At 38.8% G+C, this 19672-nt stretch overlaps 1 protein-coding gene across 1 annotated transcript; it reads left to right on the forward strand.

The window, feature by feature from the left end:
- Nucleotides 1–6018: 6018 nt before the first annotated feature.
- LOC149241390 (16.9 kDa class I heat shock protein 2-like) lies at nucleotides 6019–6972 on the forward strand. Its single transcript, XM_089367515.1, has 2 exons — nucleotides 6019–6280; nucleotides 6393–6972. Exons 1-2 carry the CDS (start codon nucleotides 6073–6075, stop codon nucleotides 6659–6661), a joined length of 477 nt encoding a protein of 158 aa, XP_089223641.1. The 5' UTR covers nucleotides 6019–6072; the 3' UTR covers nucleotides 6662–6972.
- Nucleotides 6973–19672: the final 12700 nt, after the last annotated feature.

Genomic DNA, 19672 nt, shown 5'->3' on the forward strand with positions numbered 1-19672 from the left:
GAAGAGTGGTGCCCGTTTTACTCAGCCGAATTCCCTTGTCGATGGCCTGGATAAATTTGGAGCAAATATGAACGGTCTAAAAAATAGGATTTTCATTAATTTGACCAAACATTCGAGATTTCTACCATTATGTGCATCTGAGCATAGAGGGTCATGTTCAAGAATCAAGTTTTTTTGCTAAGGACAAAACCAGCTCAAAAGATGGACGTGAAATTGGCATACAAGGTGATGCAGTGAGTTTACATATAGATCAAGGTCCATCTGTTCTTCTCCATTACAGCTGGTTTGACAAAAGACTTGGCTGCAACCTCCATCTGCAGTATAGTATTACTTTTCTCATCAGATTCCATACACAAATCTAGATTAGCTAATGCATTGAATAAGTGACCACCTAAATCAGAAATTCCAGAAGGTATGCCTAATGACAAAAGTGATGCTGTCACCCTGTCTTGACTGTCATCTACACTCGGTAAAACTGCATCTGTATTGACTTCATTGAACTTTACTGACTCACGAATGTTTAAATGTGGAGAATTTGTATCTTCTTGGTCAGAGGCAGCGTTCCCGGTTTGAAAGGTAACGTTAATCCCAGAAATTGGTTCCCTGAACTCATTCAATTTGCTTGAGCTTTCCTCCCGTACATGCCAACATTTTTAAGTTCAATGCATCTATTTCTCAGGCTCCTCAACGTATTATATTGTCATCAGAATATTTAATAATTTGTGGATTGGCCTCATTCGCCATGTTGTGGATCTCACAAACGATTCTTTTGATGCCTCTTTGTTGACGACTCAACGTTTCAAGCCTAATCCATTCCAAATGTCGAGAGAACCAGTTGAGGAGTACTTAGTTTATGAACTAAGTGCTTGTGTGATTCAGATTGGATCATCATGTGTGCGTGTTCAGTTGCATTATTTTATTTAAAGTTTCAGATCCGATTGAAGGATGCTGAAAATTGTGAGGCAGCCAGAGAGGAGGCCGAGTCAATTTGAGGCGTTGGGTAATGCAAATCATTTTCATTCTTTTCCAACTAGGCCACCATGCGGAAGAGCCTTCACTCTAAAAATCTACAGCGTGGAATACTTGCCTACGTGGAAGTCAAAGGCAAAAATTGCATGAGTCATTTTGTTTTTCAAGGCATGAAGTTTACGGTTTGAAGATTTAAGTGGGCACATTTTTATATATTAGAATATGCTTAAAAAAGGTGTAAAAAATTATTTTATGGAAAGTTTTAAAAGGGAGTAGGTAAAAGTGCTTTAATATATTTTGGGGAGATATGTTTTTTAATGTAATTTTTTTTGGAGTGATAGGAGAATGTTGAGAGTTTTGAAGTGATGGTGTGGAGTGATAAGGTGATTTTTTTGTAATTTTGGAACGATAAGGGTGTTGTAAATCTAGAGTGATTGAGTGAGTGCAAGACGCCAAGGAGTTCTCAGTCTGTGCTTGAGAAACCTCACTGAAGCCATTGTCATGATGATTTATATTGAAGATTAATAAAAAAAATATCTTTTGTGGTGATCGTGTCCTAGATCCACCCGAAATTGAATAAGGGGATCATAGGTACACTCTGTGTCGTGAATGTGCTTGCATGATTTGAGTCGAATTTGTAAAACACTCTTTATTATGCTTAAACAAAACAACTACATGCACACAAGAAAGTTTACATATACAAGTCATCGATCAAGCTCTTGAAATCAAAGCTTCCATAATCAATTAATTTCATAAGCGCAAAGCGTCACATCATCGACTTGATAAAAGTACTATTCTGCAACAACATTTCACAACAGCTAATTCACGCCATCAAGTTAAGGATGCTACAAAATCAGCATTTCAAGCCAAGACGACATCAACATCATCAACACTTTTTGTATCACTTGCAGATAAATATTTTTTAATTGAATTGTACGGGTGCATTCTCGGTTGTAACCAACACCCTAATTTGACTTGTTAAGGTGAATACTTGCCTGGGTGGAAGTCAAAGGAAAATATTGCATGAGTCGTTTTGCTTTTCAAGGCATGAAGTTTACAGTTTGAAGATTTAAGTGGGCACATTTTTATATATTAGAATATGCTTTAAAAAGGTGTAAAAAATTATTTTATGGGAAGTTTTAAAAGGAAGTAGGTAAAAGTGCTTTAATATATTTTGGGGAGATATATTTTTTAATGTAATTTTTTTTGGAGTGATAAGAGAATGTTGAGAGTTTTGAAGTGATGGTGTGGAGTGATAAGGTGATTTTTTTGTAATTTTGGAACAACAAGTGTGTTGTAAATCTAGAGTGATCGAGTGAGTGCAGGCAGCTTTTAGCCAATTTGACGCCAAGGAGTTCTCATTCTATGCTTGAGAAACCTCACTGAAGCCATTGTCATGATGATGTATCTTGAAGATTAATAAAAACATATCTTTTTGTGGTGATCATGTCCTAGATCCGCCCGAAATTGAATAAGGGGATCATAGGTACACTCTGTGTCATGAATGTGCTTGCATGATTTGAGTTGAATTTGTAAAACACTCTCTTTATTATGCTTAAACAAAACAACTACATGCACATAAGAAAGTTTACATATACAAGTCATCGATCAAGCTCTTGAAATCAAAGCTTCCATAATCAATTAAGTTCATAAGCACAAAGCACCACATCATCAACTTGATAAAAGTACTATTCTGCAACAACATTTCACAATAGCTAATTCACGCCATCAAGTTAAGGACGCTACAAAATCAAGCATTTCAAGCCAAGATGACATCGACATCATTAAAACTTTTTTGTATCACTTGCAGATAAACATTTTTTAACTAAATTGTACAAGTGCATTCTCGGTTGTAACCGAAACCCTAATTTGACTTGTTAAGGTGAATACATTAAGTCAAGTAAGTCTTCAACTGAGTCATCAACATTGAATTTATCATTTGTCATTTGGGTGCATTTTCGACAGTGTTCGACACCCATCATTTTTCAGCACATTCAGTGCATCACTAAGTGCAGTAATCACCCAAGAGTTCAAAACAATCAATTGTTAAAACAAGTTCAAGCGAATGTGCAACAAACAATCAAGCAAGCGAACGTGTTCATAAAATAATCAAGTAAGCAATCATCATCAAACAAGTGTGACTTCTAATCTTCAAGTAAGCATCAAAACAAGCATGTGTCTACAACAAGCACACTAAGATCAAGTGAGCGTGTCAAGTAACCAAATCAAGTACAACAGTTCAACGCACAACAAGCGAGCATGTGTAAAGTTCATTAAAGCATTCATAACGTTTCATTCAAGCAAAGCGATCGTCATCAAGCAAGCGTACAATCAACAGTTCAAGCAAGTGTTTAAAAGCATCAACAATCAACAACCAGTACAAGCGAGCATGTCATTTCAGTGATCGACTCAAGTGAGCAATTTTTTCAAGCACGAATTCTATGACAAGCGAGCCTGACTTCAAAGTAAGCAAGGCAACATGGCGACACACATTCAGTTGTCCCAAATTATTAACAATTTAATGTTATCATCAGCTGGTGACATGGTGCACATCAGCAAAACCACTCTTGCTGACATTCAAGTGCATATTCAACATGCACATGAAACGATTGAGTTCCTTCAACTAGAATCGCAACTGCAGAGAATTGAGTTGCAAGAGAAGTGTGTTGCTTCCAAGTATTTTTGAGATACAGCTGATCATTCGAACTCATTCATCCAACCAGCTTCAAGTGTTGAAGTTGTTCCAGTGCAACTTTCTTCCAAACCCATCATCAAGCCATGGGAAGAAATCCAAAGTAATCGAAATCGATGCGGCTTAGGATATGTCGAAGATGACGACAACTTACATATCCCTGATTATTCAAAGGCCATCGTCAGTGCCAGATTACTTGAACAAATCACCCCAACAAGTTCTCAACAACTTGCAGACAGACATCAATGCACACAAACTGAAAGTGCAAACAAACAGAAATGCATGCAAACTCAAGTTACAGACAAACCGAAATGTTCTCACTGTCAAAGAACCGGTCATCTGGAAGATCAGTGTTTTGATCTTCATTCTTGTCACCATTGTGGCAAGTCGAATCATTCATCAAAGAAATGTTGCAAACACGACCAACCTGCCTGATTGAAGATAAATTATTCATGGATTGATCCATGGGAATGGTCATCCACAGCCAGACGATTGTACATATTGCAGCCAACAATCGAATGACGATGGTACTCTCGTGCAGTTGAAAGGGGGAGTACAACAGTGAAACTCTCCTACACCTGAAGGGGGGGAGTTCAGATATCAAATGTAGATGATTGTCTCTCCTTTCAGCTAACAAAGGGGGGAAAATGTCAATGAAATTGACAAGTGGTTGTCAGACTGAAAGTCTCGACAATATTAGCGAAGCAGCCAATGGGCATCTTCATAAGCTAGTGGGCATTTTCATCAGCAGTGAGCATCAGTAAATTCACCAGTGGGCGATCGACAACAAAAGCAACAGTGAACATCTTTCATCATAGAAAAAGAAACATTGTGTTGTTTTTCGACATCTTCAGCCAGTGGGTGATCATCATCAGCAAATATTCCAGTGGGCGTTCATAAAATTGTGTCAGTGGACATCGGATGTTGTTTTCAAGCAAAGGACAGTTGGATCCTTTTGTGGCTTGACACATGATGGAGTTGTCAAGCGACATTCAGAGATGAATCAGTCATGCAGTTGATTCATGTTCTCTTCAGATTTGCGTTTTTCAGCATCCAAATTTGGCGGTTTTTTAGGCAAATAAGTTTTGAGGATCGACTTGAGAACTTGGAAGATGGTTCTTTGTTCGTTTTGGATTTATCATTGAGGGGGGGAATGTTAGCCTCACTCTCTTAATAATCAATTGATAAATCCAAATATTAAATTAAATTAATTAAATCATGAGAATTCCTCAAACCAAGGATTCTAGTTTGGATGAGAGATTCTCTCCAACTGGCTCTCCTAAATTAGTGTGTAAGTTGAGAAATTGTCTAAACTAAGTGAGTCTAAGATAGACACACTATCTTAACACCACTTGCTCATGTATTTAAATGTATTATTAAATTATTTGAATAAGTGTGAATTACATGAGCATGAGAGACCACATGATGGCTCTCTGCCTTTTCTACCAGTTTGTCTTTTGTGTGTTGATGGTTTGATTATTGTGTGTGTTTAATATGGCTGAGTGGTTTCAACATGCATCATATGTTTCACTAAGTGGCCATAGATTCAATAATATCTATCCACATGCATGAGCAATTTGGTACAATGCCATAGAGGTTTGTTGTGGCGAAGTAAACTTTGAAGAAGTGTGATGTGCAACGTGTTCTCACAAAAACAACATTTAGTGGGATATGCTATTTTGTAAGAAGATACATTTTTAATGCTTTGTCATGGTGAATGAATCTTTAAATAAGTCACAAACGTATCAAACAAATACAATCTTTTATACGATGTGATGTGTCACAATAAAAATGGATATGAGCATGATTTGAGTGTGGAACAACACAAGCAAGCAAACATTCCAATGATGTGATGAATGAAACTTTACCTTTGAAAGGTACAAAACAATGAAGGAAAATCCCCATGTCATATGAATGGAGGTCTTATACAACCATAGATTCAATCAAAATTATCCATGTGCACTAAGGCTTTGATGCAATGCAATAAAAGGGTTGTCACAATTAAGGAAAATTTGAAGTTGTATCACACAAATATAAACTTTCATGCCACGTGATGGGATGTGTCATGATAAAAATAGCTTTAAGTATGATACTAAATGTCACGACAAAAACAACTTTCAATGCAATAAACAATATCATGAACAAAAAAAAAATTGTGTGCTTTATTGCAATGAACATTTTAAAGAGGGCAAAGAGGTTCGTAACTGTGCAAAAGAAGTTCCTAGAGCAATCTACTAGGAGAGGATTTGTTCGAATAATCCAGTGGAAGAGGATTTGAACATTTGAGAAGCACCCTTCTTATGCTGCTGTTATAAATTGTCACATATCCTTCCCCAAATCGCAATAACAACAGTGTGCAAATCTTGAAAGATCTCGCAATCGCAGTTACAGAATCGATATTCATTGCAAGCATGTCTCTCATTTCTAGTTTCTTCGGTAATCGATCCGGCATTTTCGATCCATTATCGCTGGATTTATGGGACCCTTTCGAAGCAGGGAAGTCTCCATTTCTGAGGGATATCGGCCACTTTTCAAGAAATGATGCAACAGCCATAGCCAACACTCAGTTCGACTGGAAGGAAACTTCGGACGCGCACATCTTCAAGGCTGATCTTCCAGGTAATTATCCTCTCTGTAGCTACCACTTTAGAGGGTTTTTGTCATTGTCGTCATTATTGGCCGATTGGTTGCAATTTAGAGGCAGGGATTTAGTTCTCTTTATTCATGGCAGGTCTGAAGAAAGAGGAGGTAAAGATTGAGGTGGAAGAAGGCCGAGTTTTACGGATCAGTGGTGAACGCAAGAAAGAAGAAGAGCAAAAGAACGACAAGTGGCACCGTATTGAGCGATCGCGCGGGAAATTTCTTCGGCGTTTCCGGCTACCCGAAAATGCGAAGGTGCAGGAAGTGAAGGCTACAATGGACAGTGGAGTGCTCACTATCACGGTCCCCAAACAGCCTCAGCCTAAACCTGAGATTAGAGCCATTGAAATCTCTGGTTAATTAAAAGAAAGATGAGTGGATGTAGAAGCAGCGGCTGTGTGTTGAGTTCTACCATTTATCCAGTCACTGTCCAGTTTTGTAAGAATCATAGTAACAGCATAAACTTCTAGGCGTAAGGAAATGCCACGGTTGATGTAAAGGTTTGACCTCCTGTAATTGCAATTTCCCAACAATGAAGTAATTAAATTCATTAGTCTTGTTGCCTCCTGTGTTGTATTGTGGTTTTCCTAAATACCATTGGACTGCCTTCTGTTTGCTCAATGTTTTGTTAAGGCCAAGGCAAACATCAAATTTTTGGTTTCGTCTTCGAATCCCATCGGGCGATGTTACATTATGTTCTTTTGATTTTCCCGCTGTATGATGAATGAATTTTATACTGTATTTCCATGAAAAAGAGTGAAGAATGAGTAGTGCCTCTATTTTGAAACTAATTTTGTTAGCTGAATGCTCTGTATCTCTTTTGATTTTCCCGCCGTATAATGAACGAATTTTACACCGTACTTTCATGAAAAAGAGTGAAGAATGAATCCATGTATATGGCCTGTTGGAAATCCCAATTGCAGCTTGCTATTTTAATAAATCTTTTACCTCCACGAAAACAACAAAGGGTTATTCTAAGAAGGTTTCTTATGAATGCTATCCTTACTTATAAAAATGGTTTTTTTGTTAATGGATGTTAGCCTAATGCTTGAGCTAGTTACAATTATAAAAGGGTTTCTTATGAATGTTGCCCTAATGTTTTAGCTAGCTCGTCACAATTATAGTATTGTGTAAGGTTTAATTCAATATTATTTAACCAAATCGTAATTTGTCATTTGCAAAATGTAGAGCAAAGAATTCTTGAACATCAGTGGGGTAATGTTGATCTTTTGTATACGATTTTATTATGTTGAACATTATTGTATTTCATTAAGTGTTGATTCTTCATATGCTATTTAATTACTTTTTACCTGATGATGCAAGGCTTGGGCTTCCCAACTCTAAGTGTAGAACTTCTTTTTGAAGTATGGTTGATGAAAAAGCCTTCATCGTTATATATTTGTTTGGTTGGAGAGTCTTCACCTAAGTGTTAGAATTTTGTGATGATGGGAATTGTGTTTTTTTTGTTCTTCAAAGTAACTTGCTTTCTTTACTTAGGTAAAGTGGCTAAGTGAATGACCAATTACCTTATTCACACTTAAATGTAGACTTAACATTTAAATGAACATTCCATTTATCAATGATTCAAGATTTTCATTTAATAAAATTGGTACTAGGGAGATCATGTCTTATGAGTACTTTACCCTTCCTTTATTTCCCACAATCATTTCACCAAGACTTGTCATGGGCATCCCTTGTAATTATTGATCCTATGAATTCAAGACTTGTCATGGGCATCCCTTGTAATTATGAATTCAAGACTTGTCATGGGCATCCCTTGTAATTATTGACCCTATGAATTCATATCTAGTTTGCTCTAACTCTTTTATTATTAGGTGCCTCATTTTTAAAGATGGTCTATTTAGTATGTCTTTAAATGTCATCAAGATTTATTTTCATCTTAATGGCATCCTCAAATCTAATCAAAATCTTCACTTGATCATGGAGTATGATTAGTTTACTTTCACCCATTGGTTGTAAACTGTTCTAGTTCTTGACTTGTTAGATTCTTTGTGCCTTTTGATGAAGCTACCTTAAAAAACCATGATTGAGTTTGAATGATCTAAGGAAGATATGCATCATCATTTATTATTTTCTTCTTCAATTAAGAAAGATAGAGGTTGACATGCAGATTTGTTTCACCAATAGATCACAAGCAATACCTATCCATCATCTTAACAAATGATGTCCATGAAGAGGGAAATTTGGTGAATACCTCAAAAATTTTACACTATGATGTGGAATTCATGGTGTATTGTTGTGCTAATTGTAAAAGACAAATAAGTGGAATATCAAGAGTCATGTATGAACTAAAGAGTCATGGAACTCCTAAAGACATGTAATATCAAAAGTCATATGTAATTCCAAAAGTCATTTGGAATTCCAAAGGTCACTAGAAGTTAGAAAGTCAAGAGTCATGAGGATTTGAAAGATGATTCCTCAAGTTATAAATAGATCATCATTTCTCATCTAAAGGGATTTTAATCTTAGTTTCTCCCACAAGGCATTAGAGAGATAGAGTTAGTATTTTTGGGGAGTAAGCAGTGGTTCTAACGCTCCACTATTGGAGCTAGTCGTGTTCATTGTATTTATGTATCCTGAGACTTTTTCTTAATATTGAAGCCTTCTATGACAACACGTTTTCACACACGGATTGTGAATGTTTCTAAGAATATTCTTTGAATGTTTATGGTTCATGATTTCTTTCATTAGTACTTGAGTAATTGAACTATTTCGGTGACTTTAGTGTTTCTTGTTGAAAATGAGTAATTGAACTATTTCGGTGACTTCAATGCTTCTTGTTGGAAATTTGTTGTTATGTTTATAATGATCATCACATCCTTGTGAACTATTTTGCTTGATGTTAAATGAAACTTTTTATATTACTTATGTCTCCATTAGGGTAGGACTATTGCTTCTCTCTTAGAGGCTCACTTCATTTTCCCCTTCGTAGTAAGATAACCATGATATGTCTACAATCGAACATCCACAAGGCACACTAGCTTTCTCATTCAAAATGACATTTTCACTTCTCTCTCATGCTGGTAGATAAAGCCAACACATATATTTTAGTATATTCCGGATGGGACTCCTACACCAAACAGTGTAAGGTATAGTTGGGACTTTATATTTGGGAGACCCGTTGTATGTTGGCAGTTTCCAGCACCGTCAACATGTTCTAATGAGCGAAAAGAGGGTGTTGTATAAGGTGTCAGGAAGTGGGACCACACAACCAAAATAAGGGTTTCCCATGTAGTGCCATCCCTAAAGCTTAGTAGCCAATAAACGAGATCTCATGACACTGGGATATAAGGTTAACAATCAAATTGGGCAGAGGAGACGAGTGCAAACCTAGCCCACTCTTTCCGCCTAAACCCTACTAATCCATGCTTAAAGGTGTCCATGATAAGTAAACAAAAATACTCAGCTACACAATGAAAATCCATACCTTCCGGGTTGGGAGGTCCACCTTCAAACATACGATCATAACATATGGGTGAGGGCCGATATGGTTGGCTCAAGTGGCAGAGAAATTGTCACATTTAGCTATTCGGTCGCTACAAGGTGCTATTGGCTATCGGTTGAGGACCATCTAGGAGAAAAAAAGTGTTAGGTATCCTCTCATGGAAGTGGATTTATGTTTATAACCTCTTTTTTTTAATATCTTTGATTCATTAGATGAAACTATAGATTCTATTGGGATTGTCCATGTGCACTAGGTATCCTCTTATAGAGGTAGATGTCTATTTGCAACATTTTATTTGGCATGCATCATATGTTTCACTAAATGACCATAAATTCAATGAGAATTATCTATGTACATGAGTTATTTTGTACAATGCAATAGAAGGTTTGTTGTGGTGAAGGAAACTTTGAAAAAGTGTGATTTGTAATGTGTTATGGAAAAAAAAACTCTTAGTGTGATATTCTATTTTGTGATAAAAGACATTTTTAGTGCTTTGTTGTGGTGAAAGAAACTTTAAATAAGTTAGATGTATCACACAAATATAATCTTTTACGCAATGTGATATGTCACGATAAAAATAGACATGAGTGCAATTTGAGAGTGGAGCAACACACACATTGCAATAATCCAATGATGCAATGAAGGAAAGTTTACCATTGAAAGGTGCAAAACAATGAAGGAAAATCCCCATGTCATATGAATGTGTTGGACACAGATTGTCATTGATGTCAATATGGCAATATTCAGGAGGAGGAGACAGAGCCACCAGAGGAGCAAACAGCGCAAAGAGAAGACAGAGCCAATGGAGGCATGCAAATAAGTCATCGGAGAGCTTATATGCATGCAGGTAACAACTATAAATAGCCATCGGAGCAACATAGGAACAAGCAGAGCCATCAGAGCAACATAGGTGTAGACAGAGCAAACAGACGACGCAGAGAGCCATCGGAGCAACAGAGGAACAAGCAGAGCCATCAGAGCAACAGAGGACACAAACAGCCATCGGAGGAAGCAAACAGAGCCATTAGAGGAGCAATATATATATATATATATATACACAGGGTTAAAGGAAACAATAGAACAATATATATATGCAGGGTTAAAGGAGTGGAGAATATATATATGAATAGGCAAATGCATTATCAGAGGAGAAAACCCTATATATATGCGTAACCTTATATATATGCGTTTAACGCAAATGGAGGCCATAACATACATATTACAAATACACTATCGGAGGCGGAGCAATATATTATATCGGCGGGTTCATTAAGTGTCACACCCGAAACCTCCGATTGCGATAAGGTATGTGGACCCGATGGTCCTATTATATTGCACCCTATTGTTATGTCGCATCCGCGGTAATCGCAATGAATAAAGAGTGGTCACCCCTGAACGTGCGATTGCGATTATAACACGGACCCGATGGTCCGATTGTAACACAACTTAATGCTAGATCACATCCGCTGGAGGATCGGCCCATCGGCCATCGACGATGTCATGGGGTCGATGTATAAAGGACCCCCAGAAGTCTTGAACGCTGATTGCGATTGCAAGTGCGGACCCGCTGCGGAATTGTGTTATGGTTGAATGCTATATCGCATCCGCCCATCGCAACAATACACAAAGGAATTACACTCTCCCGAGCACCGATTGCGATGTAAGTCACGGACCCGATGGTCCGATTGCAACATGGTCCAATGTAATATCGCATCCGCTGTGTCGCTAGTCTCGAAGGGATGTTAAATCTGCCGATTGCGATGGAGCTATGGACCCGATACAGGAATAGAAGTGGGTAAACTAAATTTGAAATCTGCCATTAGTGTTTCTCGCCTGTTTTTCATATATTTTCCTGTGTAACCATGTTTTTGCTTGCAGGGTGGTTTTAAGCCGAAAGGCTTACGATGGTTGTGTCTGATGGTTTTAGAAGGCTGAACGTCAGGTAAATGGGGTGATTCATGGCGAAATCGATTGCGATTGGACGTGGCTATCCGTTAAATGAAGCTGAACTCTGTGCATGCCCACAATCATTGTTAAAGGAGCGCTGTTACAGTCGTAACCAGTGAGATGTGTTCTCCGTGGATTATTTGGCACTCTCTTATGAATTAACGTGTCTTGTGAGCATGATGAGACAGAGGAAGCTACAGCGATAGACAAGCTAGTGGCGAGGACGCTGAAGCAAGCGAGAAGGAAGCCAAAGAGCCAGCGAGTAAGTGGAAACGAATGGACAAAGGTATGAGAATGTATAAAGCAGTAAAAACAGAGAACTCTTGGTGTTGTTGTTGTGGTGAAGAACCAGAGCGTGAGGTAGTAGAAGCAGCAGAGGTAGGAGAGTAGGAGTGAGAGAACCTCAGCTGAATAAAGTGTAGTAGCATACTAGTTTATACGAAGGTTGGGTTGGAGCCCAAGAGGTTGGAGCCTCAGAACTGAACAAGACTAAATTCATTAGGGGTAGGTGCTCCTAAGTGCAGAACCACTACAAAACAGAGTTGGTGCTCTGGAGGTTGGAGCCTCACTGAAGTCCAAGTTGGAGCTTGGCAACTATTCACAATCAGATATATACTTATATTGTATTTATTTCATTGCACTGTCTTGAGTTTTAATAAAAGCATTAATTCCAGCTGTTGATTTCTGTGTTCTGTGTATACATATACATATCTATATATGCTTTTGGCAATCACTAGAACAATTAAAAAATAAGAAATACTGATTCACCCCCCCTCTCAGTATTTCCAACAATTGGTATCAGAGCAGGCTTCTTCATACTAGCCTAACAGCTTGAAGAAGGATCTGCAGCCATGATGAGAAATCACGAAGCATCAGGAAGACCTCCTTTGTTCGATGGCACTAACTTTGGTTTCTGGAAGAAAAGAATGACCTACTACTTAATTTCCCTTGGACCTGAAGTCTGGCATTTTGTTCAAAATGAATACCGAACGACTTCCACTCTTCCAACAGACCCAGACGAGAGGAAAGCCTACATCGCAAATGCAAAGGCCATGAACTCCATCACTAGTGGAATCACTGATTCCAAGTTTACAAAAGTCATGCACTGTACCTCTGCCAAAGAAATGTGGGAGAAGCTAGTTGGCTTGTACGATGGAGACTCAAAAGTCAAAAAGGAAAAGCTTCAAACTCATAGAAGACAATTTGAAAGTTTGAGGATGGAAGATGAAGAAGATATTGCAGCATACCTCCTCCGAGTAGCTAAAGTGGTAAATTCCCTGAAAGGATTGGACGAAAAAATTGAAGAAAGTACCATTGTTCAAAAGGTATTAAGGTCTCTTCCAGACAGATTTGACTCCAAAATAAGCGCTATAGAAGAAGCAAAGGATCTAGATACCCTCAAAATGGATGAACTCCATGGAATTCTCACTGCCTATGAAATGAGGAAAGGTGGCCCAAGCTCCAAAGATGCAGCATTCAAGGCCTCAAAGTCAAAGAAGGGGAAAGAAAGGAATGACTGTAGTGATGAGTCAGATGTGGAATCCGAATTGGCTCAATTTGTACGAAAGCTGAAGAGAGGATCTAAGCTTAAAGGCAAGTATCCTCTTATCTGTTTTAAATGCGGTAAAATAGGTCATTATGCAGCAAGATGTCCTCATAAACATGACAATGATGATGAAGGAAATTCTAAAAGAATGGCACACAAAAAGAAAGGGTTCAATAAGAAAAACTTCTTCTCCAAGCAAGATGAGTCTGATGAGGATGAGTTTATGGTCATCATAAAGAAATCAGATGAGGAAAGTGATCATGATGAAAGCCAAGAAACATTATTCATGGCACTCACAGATGATGATGACTCAAGGCTGGAAGGAAATGTAGATGAACTGTTAATAAGCGCCATTGAAGAAAATGAGAAACTACGGAACAAAATCATTTCTCTCAAAGTGGAAAACGAGGAAATAAGAAGGAGAGAAGATCTCTTGGAAGCAAAGCTTAAAGAAAAAGAAGATACTTGTGAAGAATGTGAGGCCGAAATAGTGTCTCTGAGAAAGGAGTTGGAGCAAATTAAAAAGGGCTGTAAAAGCTCTCAAATACTTGAGACTATTCTGAAAAATCAAAAACCTCAACATGACAACTCTGGAATAGGTTTCAAAAGAGAATCCTCAAGCACTAAGAATAGTGTGAAAAGCTATGCCGATGCACTTTCCTGCAATCCAAAAGATGAAAAAGTATGTTATCAAAAGTGCATCACAGATCCCAAGAATGAAGAGAGAATTACTCCAAAGAAGAATGTGGAGTCGAATCATGGACACTACAGCAAAGACCAACCTATACTCCACCAAGGGCCCATCGCAAATCCAAAGAACGAGGGAGGAGTAATTCCCAGGAAGGAAATTGACTCAAACCGTGGTTGCTTCAACAAGTACAAAACCATCTTTCTTAGACACTGCTTTCACTGTAAAAACTTCGGTCATCAAGCCAGACATTGTATAGTTCACAGAAGTGAAAAGACAAAGCTAAAGGACCGAATAATCAACTCATATGCCCCCAAAAGGCAGGGACAAATCAAAACCTTCAATTCATTTGATCCCTTGAACAAATTTGATCTGATTTACTCTTTCTGCTACAATAATGGACACTATGAACAAGACTGCCCACTCAAAGGAAGAAATACGAGTAGCAAGAACTCCAACATGGACAAATGCAGCCTGGCTCTATATGCTCAAAATAATAAAAACTAGTGGTTTGTAGATAGTGGGTGCTCCAGACACATGACAGGGGACAGAAGGAAGTTTGTCTCACTGAGCAAAAAGGAAGGGAATGTGTCCTTTGGAAGCGGATCTGGCAGAATTGCAGGAAAAGGAACAGTTACTCTGATCAATGGAAAAGGAAAAGCTCAAGATGCTCTGTTGGTTGACGAACTCAAACACAACCTCCTGAGTGTCAGCCAAATCTGTGATCAAGGACATAAGGTTGTTTTCAGCACCAAAAACTGTGAAATAAGGAACTCTGCGTTAGGGAAACTTGTGGCAAAAGGGATTAGAACACCAGACAACATTTACATTCTGAACAAGATTCAAGAAAATAAATGCTACTTGAGTCAGACAGATGAGAGTTGGCTGTGGCACAAGCGACTTGGACATACAGGCTTTGAAAATATGATCAATATCAGCAAGATCAAAGTTGTACGAGACATCCCAAGGCTGTTCAAACCAAATCAAGCAGTATGTGGTCCATGTCAACATGGAAAGCAAACCAGAATCAGCCACAAGACAAAGGAGCTCTCTACATCGAAGCCCTTGGAGATCATCCATGCTGATGTGTGTGGGCCAACTAGAAATCAAGCACTCTAAGGAGAAAGTTACTTTGTGTTATTTGTTGATGATTATACTAGAATGATGTGGATATATTTCATAAAGTATAAATTTGAAACTTTTGAGTGTTTTAAGAATCTAAAAGCCCTTGTAGAAAATGAAAAAGATTCAAAAATTAAGTGCCTCAGAACAGACAGAGGAGGAGAATTCACATCAAACGAGTTTAGTGAGTTCTGTAATATTCATGGAATTAAAAGGGAATTCTCGGCTGCCAAAACACCTCAGCAAAATGGGGTAGTTGAAAGAAGAAATTGAACAGTCCAAGAAATGGCAAGAACAATGTTATTAGCAGCAGACTTACAGCCTAGATTCTGGAGAGAAGCAGTAGGGACAACTGTCTATACATTAAATCGAACTCAATTAAGACCAAATTGTGGAAAAACTCCTTATGAGCTATGGAAAGGAAGACCTGCTTCGGTGAAGTACTTCAAGATCTTTGGAAGCAAGTGCTTCATAAAAATAAATGATGGCTCACCCAGAAAGTTTGATTCTCGGGTTGATGAAGGGATATTTCTTGGATACTCTACACGAAGCAAGGCTTACAAGTGCTACAATTATCAACTGAAGAAAATAGTGGAAAGCATTGATGTAAAGGTTGATGAAGATTTTCCAGAAAAGGAAATTGAAGAACATGAAGATGACTCTCTTATTGAAGAAAAAGAACCTAAAGAAGAAGAAATAGAAGAGGAAGAAGAAGAAGAGGAAAGAGAACCACCCAATACCCCTTCAAAGATGAATTATGTCCAAAGACATCATCCAGAAGAGTAGATCATTGGCGATAGAGATGAAGGTGTGCAGACCCGAAGAAGGATAACAATCACACCCAAGAGAAAAGTCATTGCCCTCCTATCTATGATAGAACCAGAAACATTTGCAGAAGCAAGTAAGGATCCTCATTGGTTAAAAGCCATGGAAGAAGAAATGTCCCAAATTGAGAAGAACAAGACATGGGAGCTGGTACATCGTCCAAAGGACAAAAACATAATAGGAACCAAATGGGTGTTCAAAAATAAAATGAATGAGGAAGGACAGGTTATCAGAAGCAAGGCAAAAATTGTTTGTAAAGGCTATTCACAAATTGAAGGAGTTGACTTTGAAGAGACATTTGCACTAGTGGCATGTATGGAAGCTATCAGGATGTTCTTGGCATTTGCTTGCTCAAGAGGATTCAAAATCTATCAAATGGACGTGAAATCAGCATTTCTAAATGGGGAACTCAAGGAGGAAGTCTACATGGAGCAGCCATAAGGTTTTGATCTAACAGCAGGAAAGGACTTAGTTTGTAAGTTGAAAAAGGCTTTATATGGGTTGAAACAAGCTCCTAGAGCTTGGTATGCAAGATTGGATCACTATTTACAACAACAAGGCTTCAAAAAGGGAGTGGCTGGAAGTAATCTATACATAAAGACAGATGAAGGTAAGTTACTAGTTGCTCTTGTTTATGTCGATGATCTGATTTTTGCTAGTAATAATGATGAAATGAGCCATGAATTTTCTCAAAGCATGTCAAAAGAGTTTGAGATGTCAATGATAGGAGAGTTGTCCCACTTCCTTGGACTTCAAGTATCCCAAACCAGAGCAGGATTGTGTATATCTCAAACCAAATATCTAAAAGACATGCTCAAAAAATATGGAATGGAGGACTGTGCACCCATGAGCACACCTATGACCACAAACTGCAAACTGAGCAAAGGTGATGACTCCCCTCTAGTGGATGCAACTTACTACAAGTCAATGATCAGAGCCCTTCTATACTTAACAGCTACACGACCAGACATAATGCAAGCAGTAGGAATGGTGGGAAGATTTCAATCTGCTCCCAAACAATCCCATTTATTAGTCGTAAAAAGAATTCTCAGATATCTGAAGGGAACTTCTGATTTCGGTCTTTGATACCCAAAGAACTCAACATTGACTATAACTACATACACCGATGCTGATTGGGTTGGAAGTATAAATGATCAGAAAAGTACTAGTGGAAATGCATTCTTCCTAGGAGACTGTTTGGTATCCTGGCTCAGCAAAAAACAATCATCCATATCATTATCCATAGCCGAAGCCGAGTATATTGCTGCAGCAGATTGTTGTACTCAGATACTATGGATGAAGGAAGCTCTAAAAGATGTCGACATATGTACAGATCAACTGATTACCGTCTATTGTGACAACACAAGTGCTATCAGTCTTAGCAAAAATCCAGTGATGCACTCAAGAACCAAACACATACCAATCAAGTATCATTTCCTCTGTGAATAAGTAGCTGAACAAAACATCGTCTTGGAATATATCAGTACTAAGGAACAGATAGTTGATATTTTCACAAAACCTCTTGCTCGAGAAGCATTCGAACATCTGTCAAAAGATGGGGGTTCTCTCTTTATCATCACTCAAGTTCATTCATAAAGATATAGCAGGACAGGGGGAGCAGGTTGACAGGGGGAGTCTGTATGCATTCCCTTGCCATTGATGTCAAAGGGGGAGAGAGCAGAAGAATATTGCCATCAATAACAAAGGGGGAGATTGTTGGACACAGATTGTCATTGATGTCAATATGGCAATATTCAAGAGGAGGAGACAGAGTCACTAGAGGAGAAAACAGTGAAAAGAGAAGACAGAGCCAATGGAGGCATGCAAATAAGTCATTGAAGAGCTTATATGCATGCAGGTAACAACTATAAACAGCCATCGGAGCAACAGAGGAACAAGCAGAGCCATCGGAGCAACAGAGGTGTAGACAGAGCAAACAACGATGCAGAGAGCCATCGGAGCAACAGAGGAACAAGCAGAGCCATCAAAGCAACAAAGGACACAAACAGCCATCAGAGGAAGCAGACAGAGCCATTAGAGGAGCAATATATATATATATATATATATATATATATATATATATATATATATATATATATACACACAGGGTTAAAGGAAACAACGGAACAATATATATATGCAGGGTTAAAGGAGTGGAGAATATATATATGAATAGGCAAATGCATTATCGGAGGAGAAAACCCTATATATATGCGTAACCTTATATATATGTGTTTAACGCAAACGGAGGCCATAGCATACATATTACAAATACACTATCGGAGGCGGAGCAGTATATTATATCGGCGGGTTCATTAAGTGTCACACCCAAAACCTCCGATTGCGATAAGGTATGTGGACCTGATGGTCCTATTATATCGCACCCTATTGTTATGTCACATCTGCGGTAATCACAATGAATAAAGAGTGGTCACCCCCGAACGTGCGATTGCGATTATAACACGGACCCGATGGTCCGACTGTAACACAACTTAATGCTAGATCGCATCCGCTGGAGGATCGGCCCGTGGCCATCGGCGATGTCATGGGGTCGATGTATAAAGGACCCCTAGAAGTCTTGAACGCCGATTGCGATTGCAAGTGCGGACCCGCTGCGGAATTGTGTTATGGTTGAATGCTATATCGCATCCACCCATCGCAACAATACACAAAGGAATTACACTCTCCCGAGCGCCGATTGCGATGTAAGTCACGGACTCGATGGTCCGATTGCAACATGGTCCAATGTAATATCGCATTCGCTGTGTCGCTGGTCTCGAAGGGATGTTAAATCCGCCGATTGCGATGGAGCTATGGACCCGATACAAGAATAGAAGCGGGTAAACTAAATTTGAAATCCGCCATTAGTGTTTCTCGCCTGTTTTTCATATATTTTCCTGTGTAACCATGTTTTTGCTTGCGGGGTGGTTTTAAGCCGAAAGGCTTACGATGGCTATGTCTGATGGTTTTAGAAGGCTGAACGTCAGGTAAATGGGGTGATTCATGGCGAAATCGATTGCAATTGGACGTGGCTATCCGTTAAATGAAGCTGAACTCTGTGCATGCCCACAATCATTGTTAAAGGAGCATTGTTACAGTCGTAACCAGTGAGATGTGTTCTCCGTGGATTATTTGGCACTCTCTTATGAATTAACGTGTCCTGTGAGCACGATGAGACAGAGGAAGCTACAGCGACAGACAAGCCAGTGGTGAGGAAGCTGAAGCAGGCGAGAAGGAAGCCAAAGAGCCAGCGAGTAAGCGGAAACGAATGGACAAAGGCATGAGAATGTATAAAACAGAGAATTGTTGGTGCTGTTGTTGTGGTGAAGAACCAGAGCGTGAGGTAGCAGAAGCAACAGAGGCAGAAGAGGCAGCAGAAGCAGCGGAGGCTGTAGAAGCAGCAGAGGTAGGAGAGTAGGAGTGAGAGAACCTCAGCTGAATAGAGTGTAGTAGCATACCAGTTTATACCAAGGTTGGGTTGGAGCCCAAGAGGTTGGAGCCTTAGAACTGAACAAGACTAAAGTCATTAGGGGTAGGTGCTCCTAAGTGCAGAACCACTGCAAAATAGAGTTGGTGCTCTGGAGGTTGGTGCCTCACTGAAGTCCAAGTTGGAGCTTAGAAACTATTCACAATCAGATATATATACTTATATTGTATTTATTTGATTGCACTATCTTGAGTTTTAATAAAAGCATTAATTCCAGCTATTGATTTCTGTGTTCTGTGTATACATATACTAATCTATATATGCTTTTGGCAATCACTAGAACAATTAAA

This window comes from Pinus tabuliformis, chromosome 8 (assembly GCF_031772625.1).
Source record: "Pinus tabuliformis cultivar Carrire ecotype Pingquan chromosome 8, CPIR1, whole genome shotgun sequence".
NCBI lineage: Eukaryota > Viridiplantae > Streptophyta > Pinopsida > Pinales > Pinaceae > Pinus > Pinus tabuliformis.

Excerpts from the sequence above, each read along its gene's own strand:
- LOC149241390 (XM_089367515.1), top strand. The coding sequence starts at position 6,073 with ATGTCTCTCATTTCTAGTTTCTTCGGTAATCGATCCGGCATTTTCGAT. Across the intron at positions 6,281-6,392 it reads CTTCAAGGCTGATCTTCCAG|GTCTGAAGAAAGAGGAGGTA; the intron begins GTAATTATCCTC and ends TATTCATGGCAG.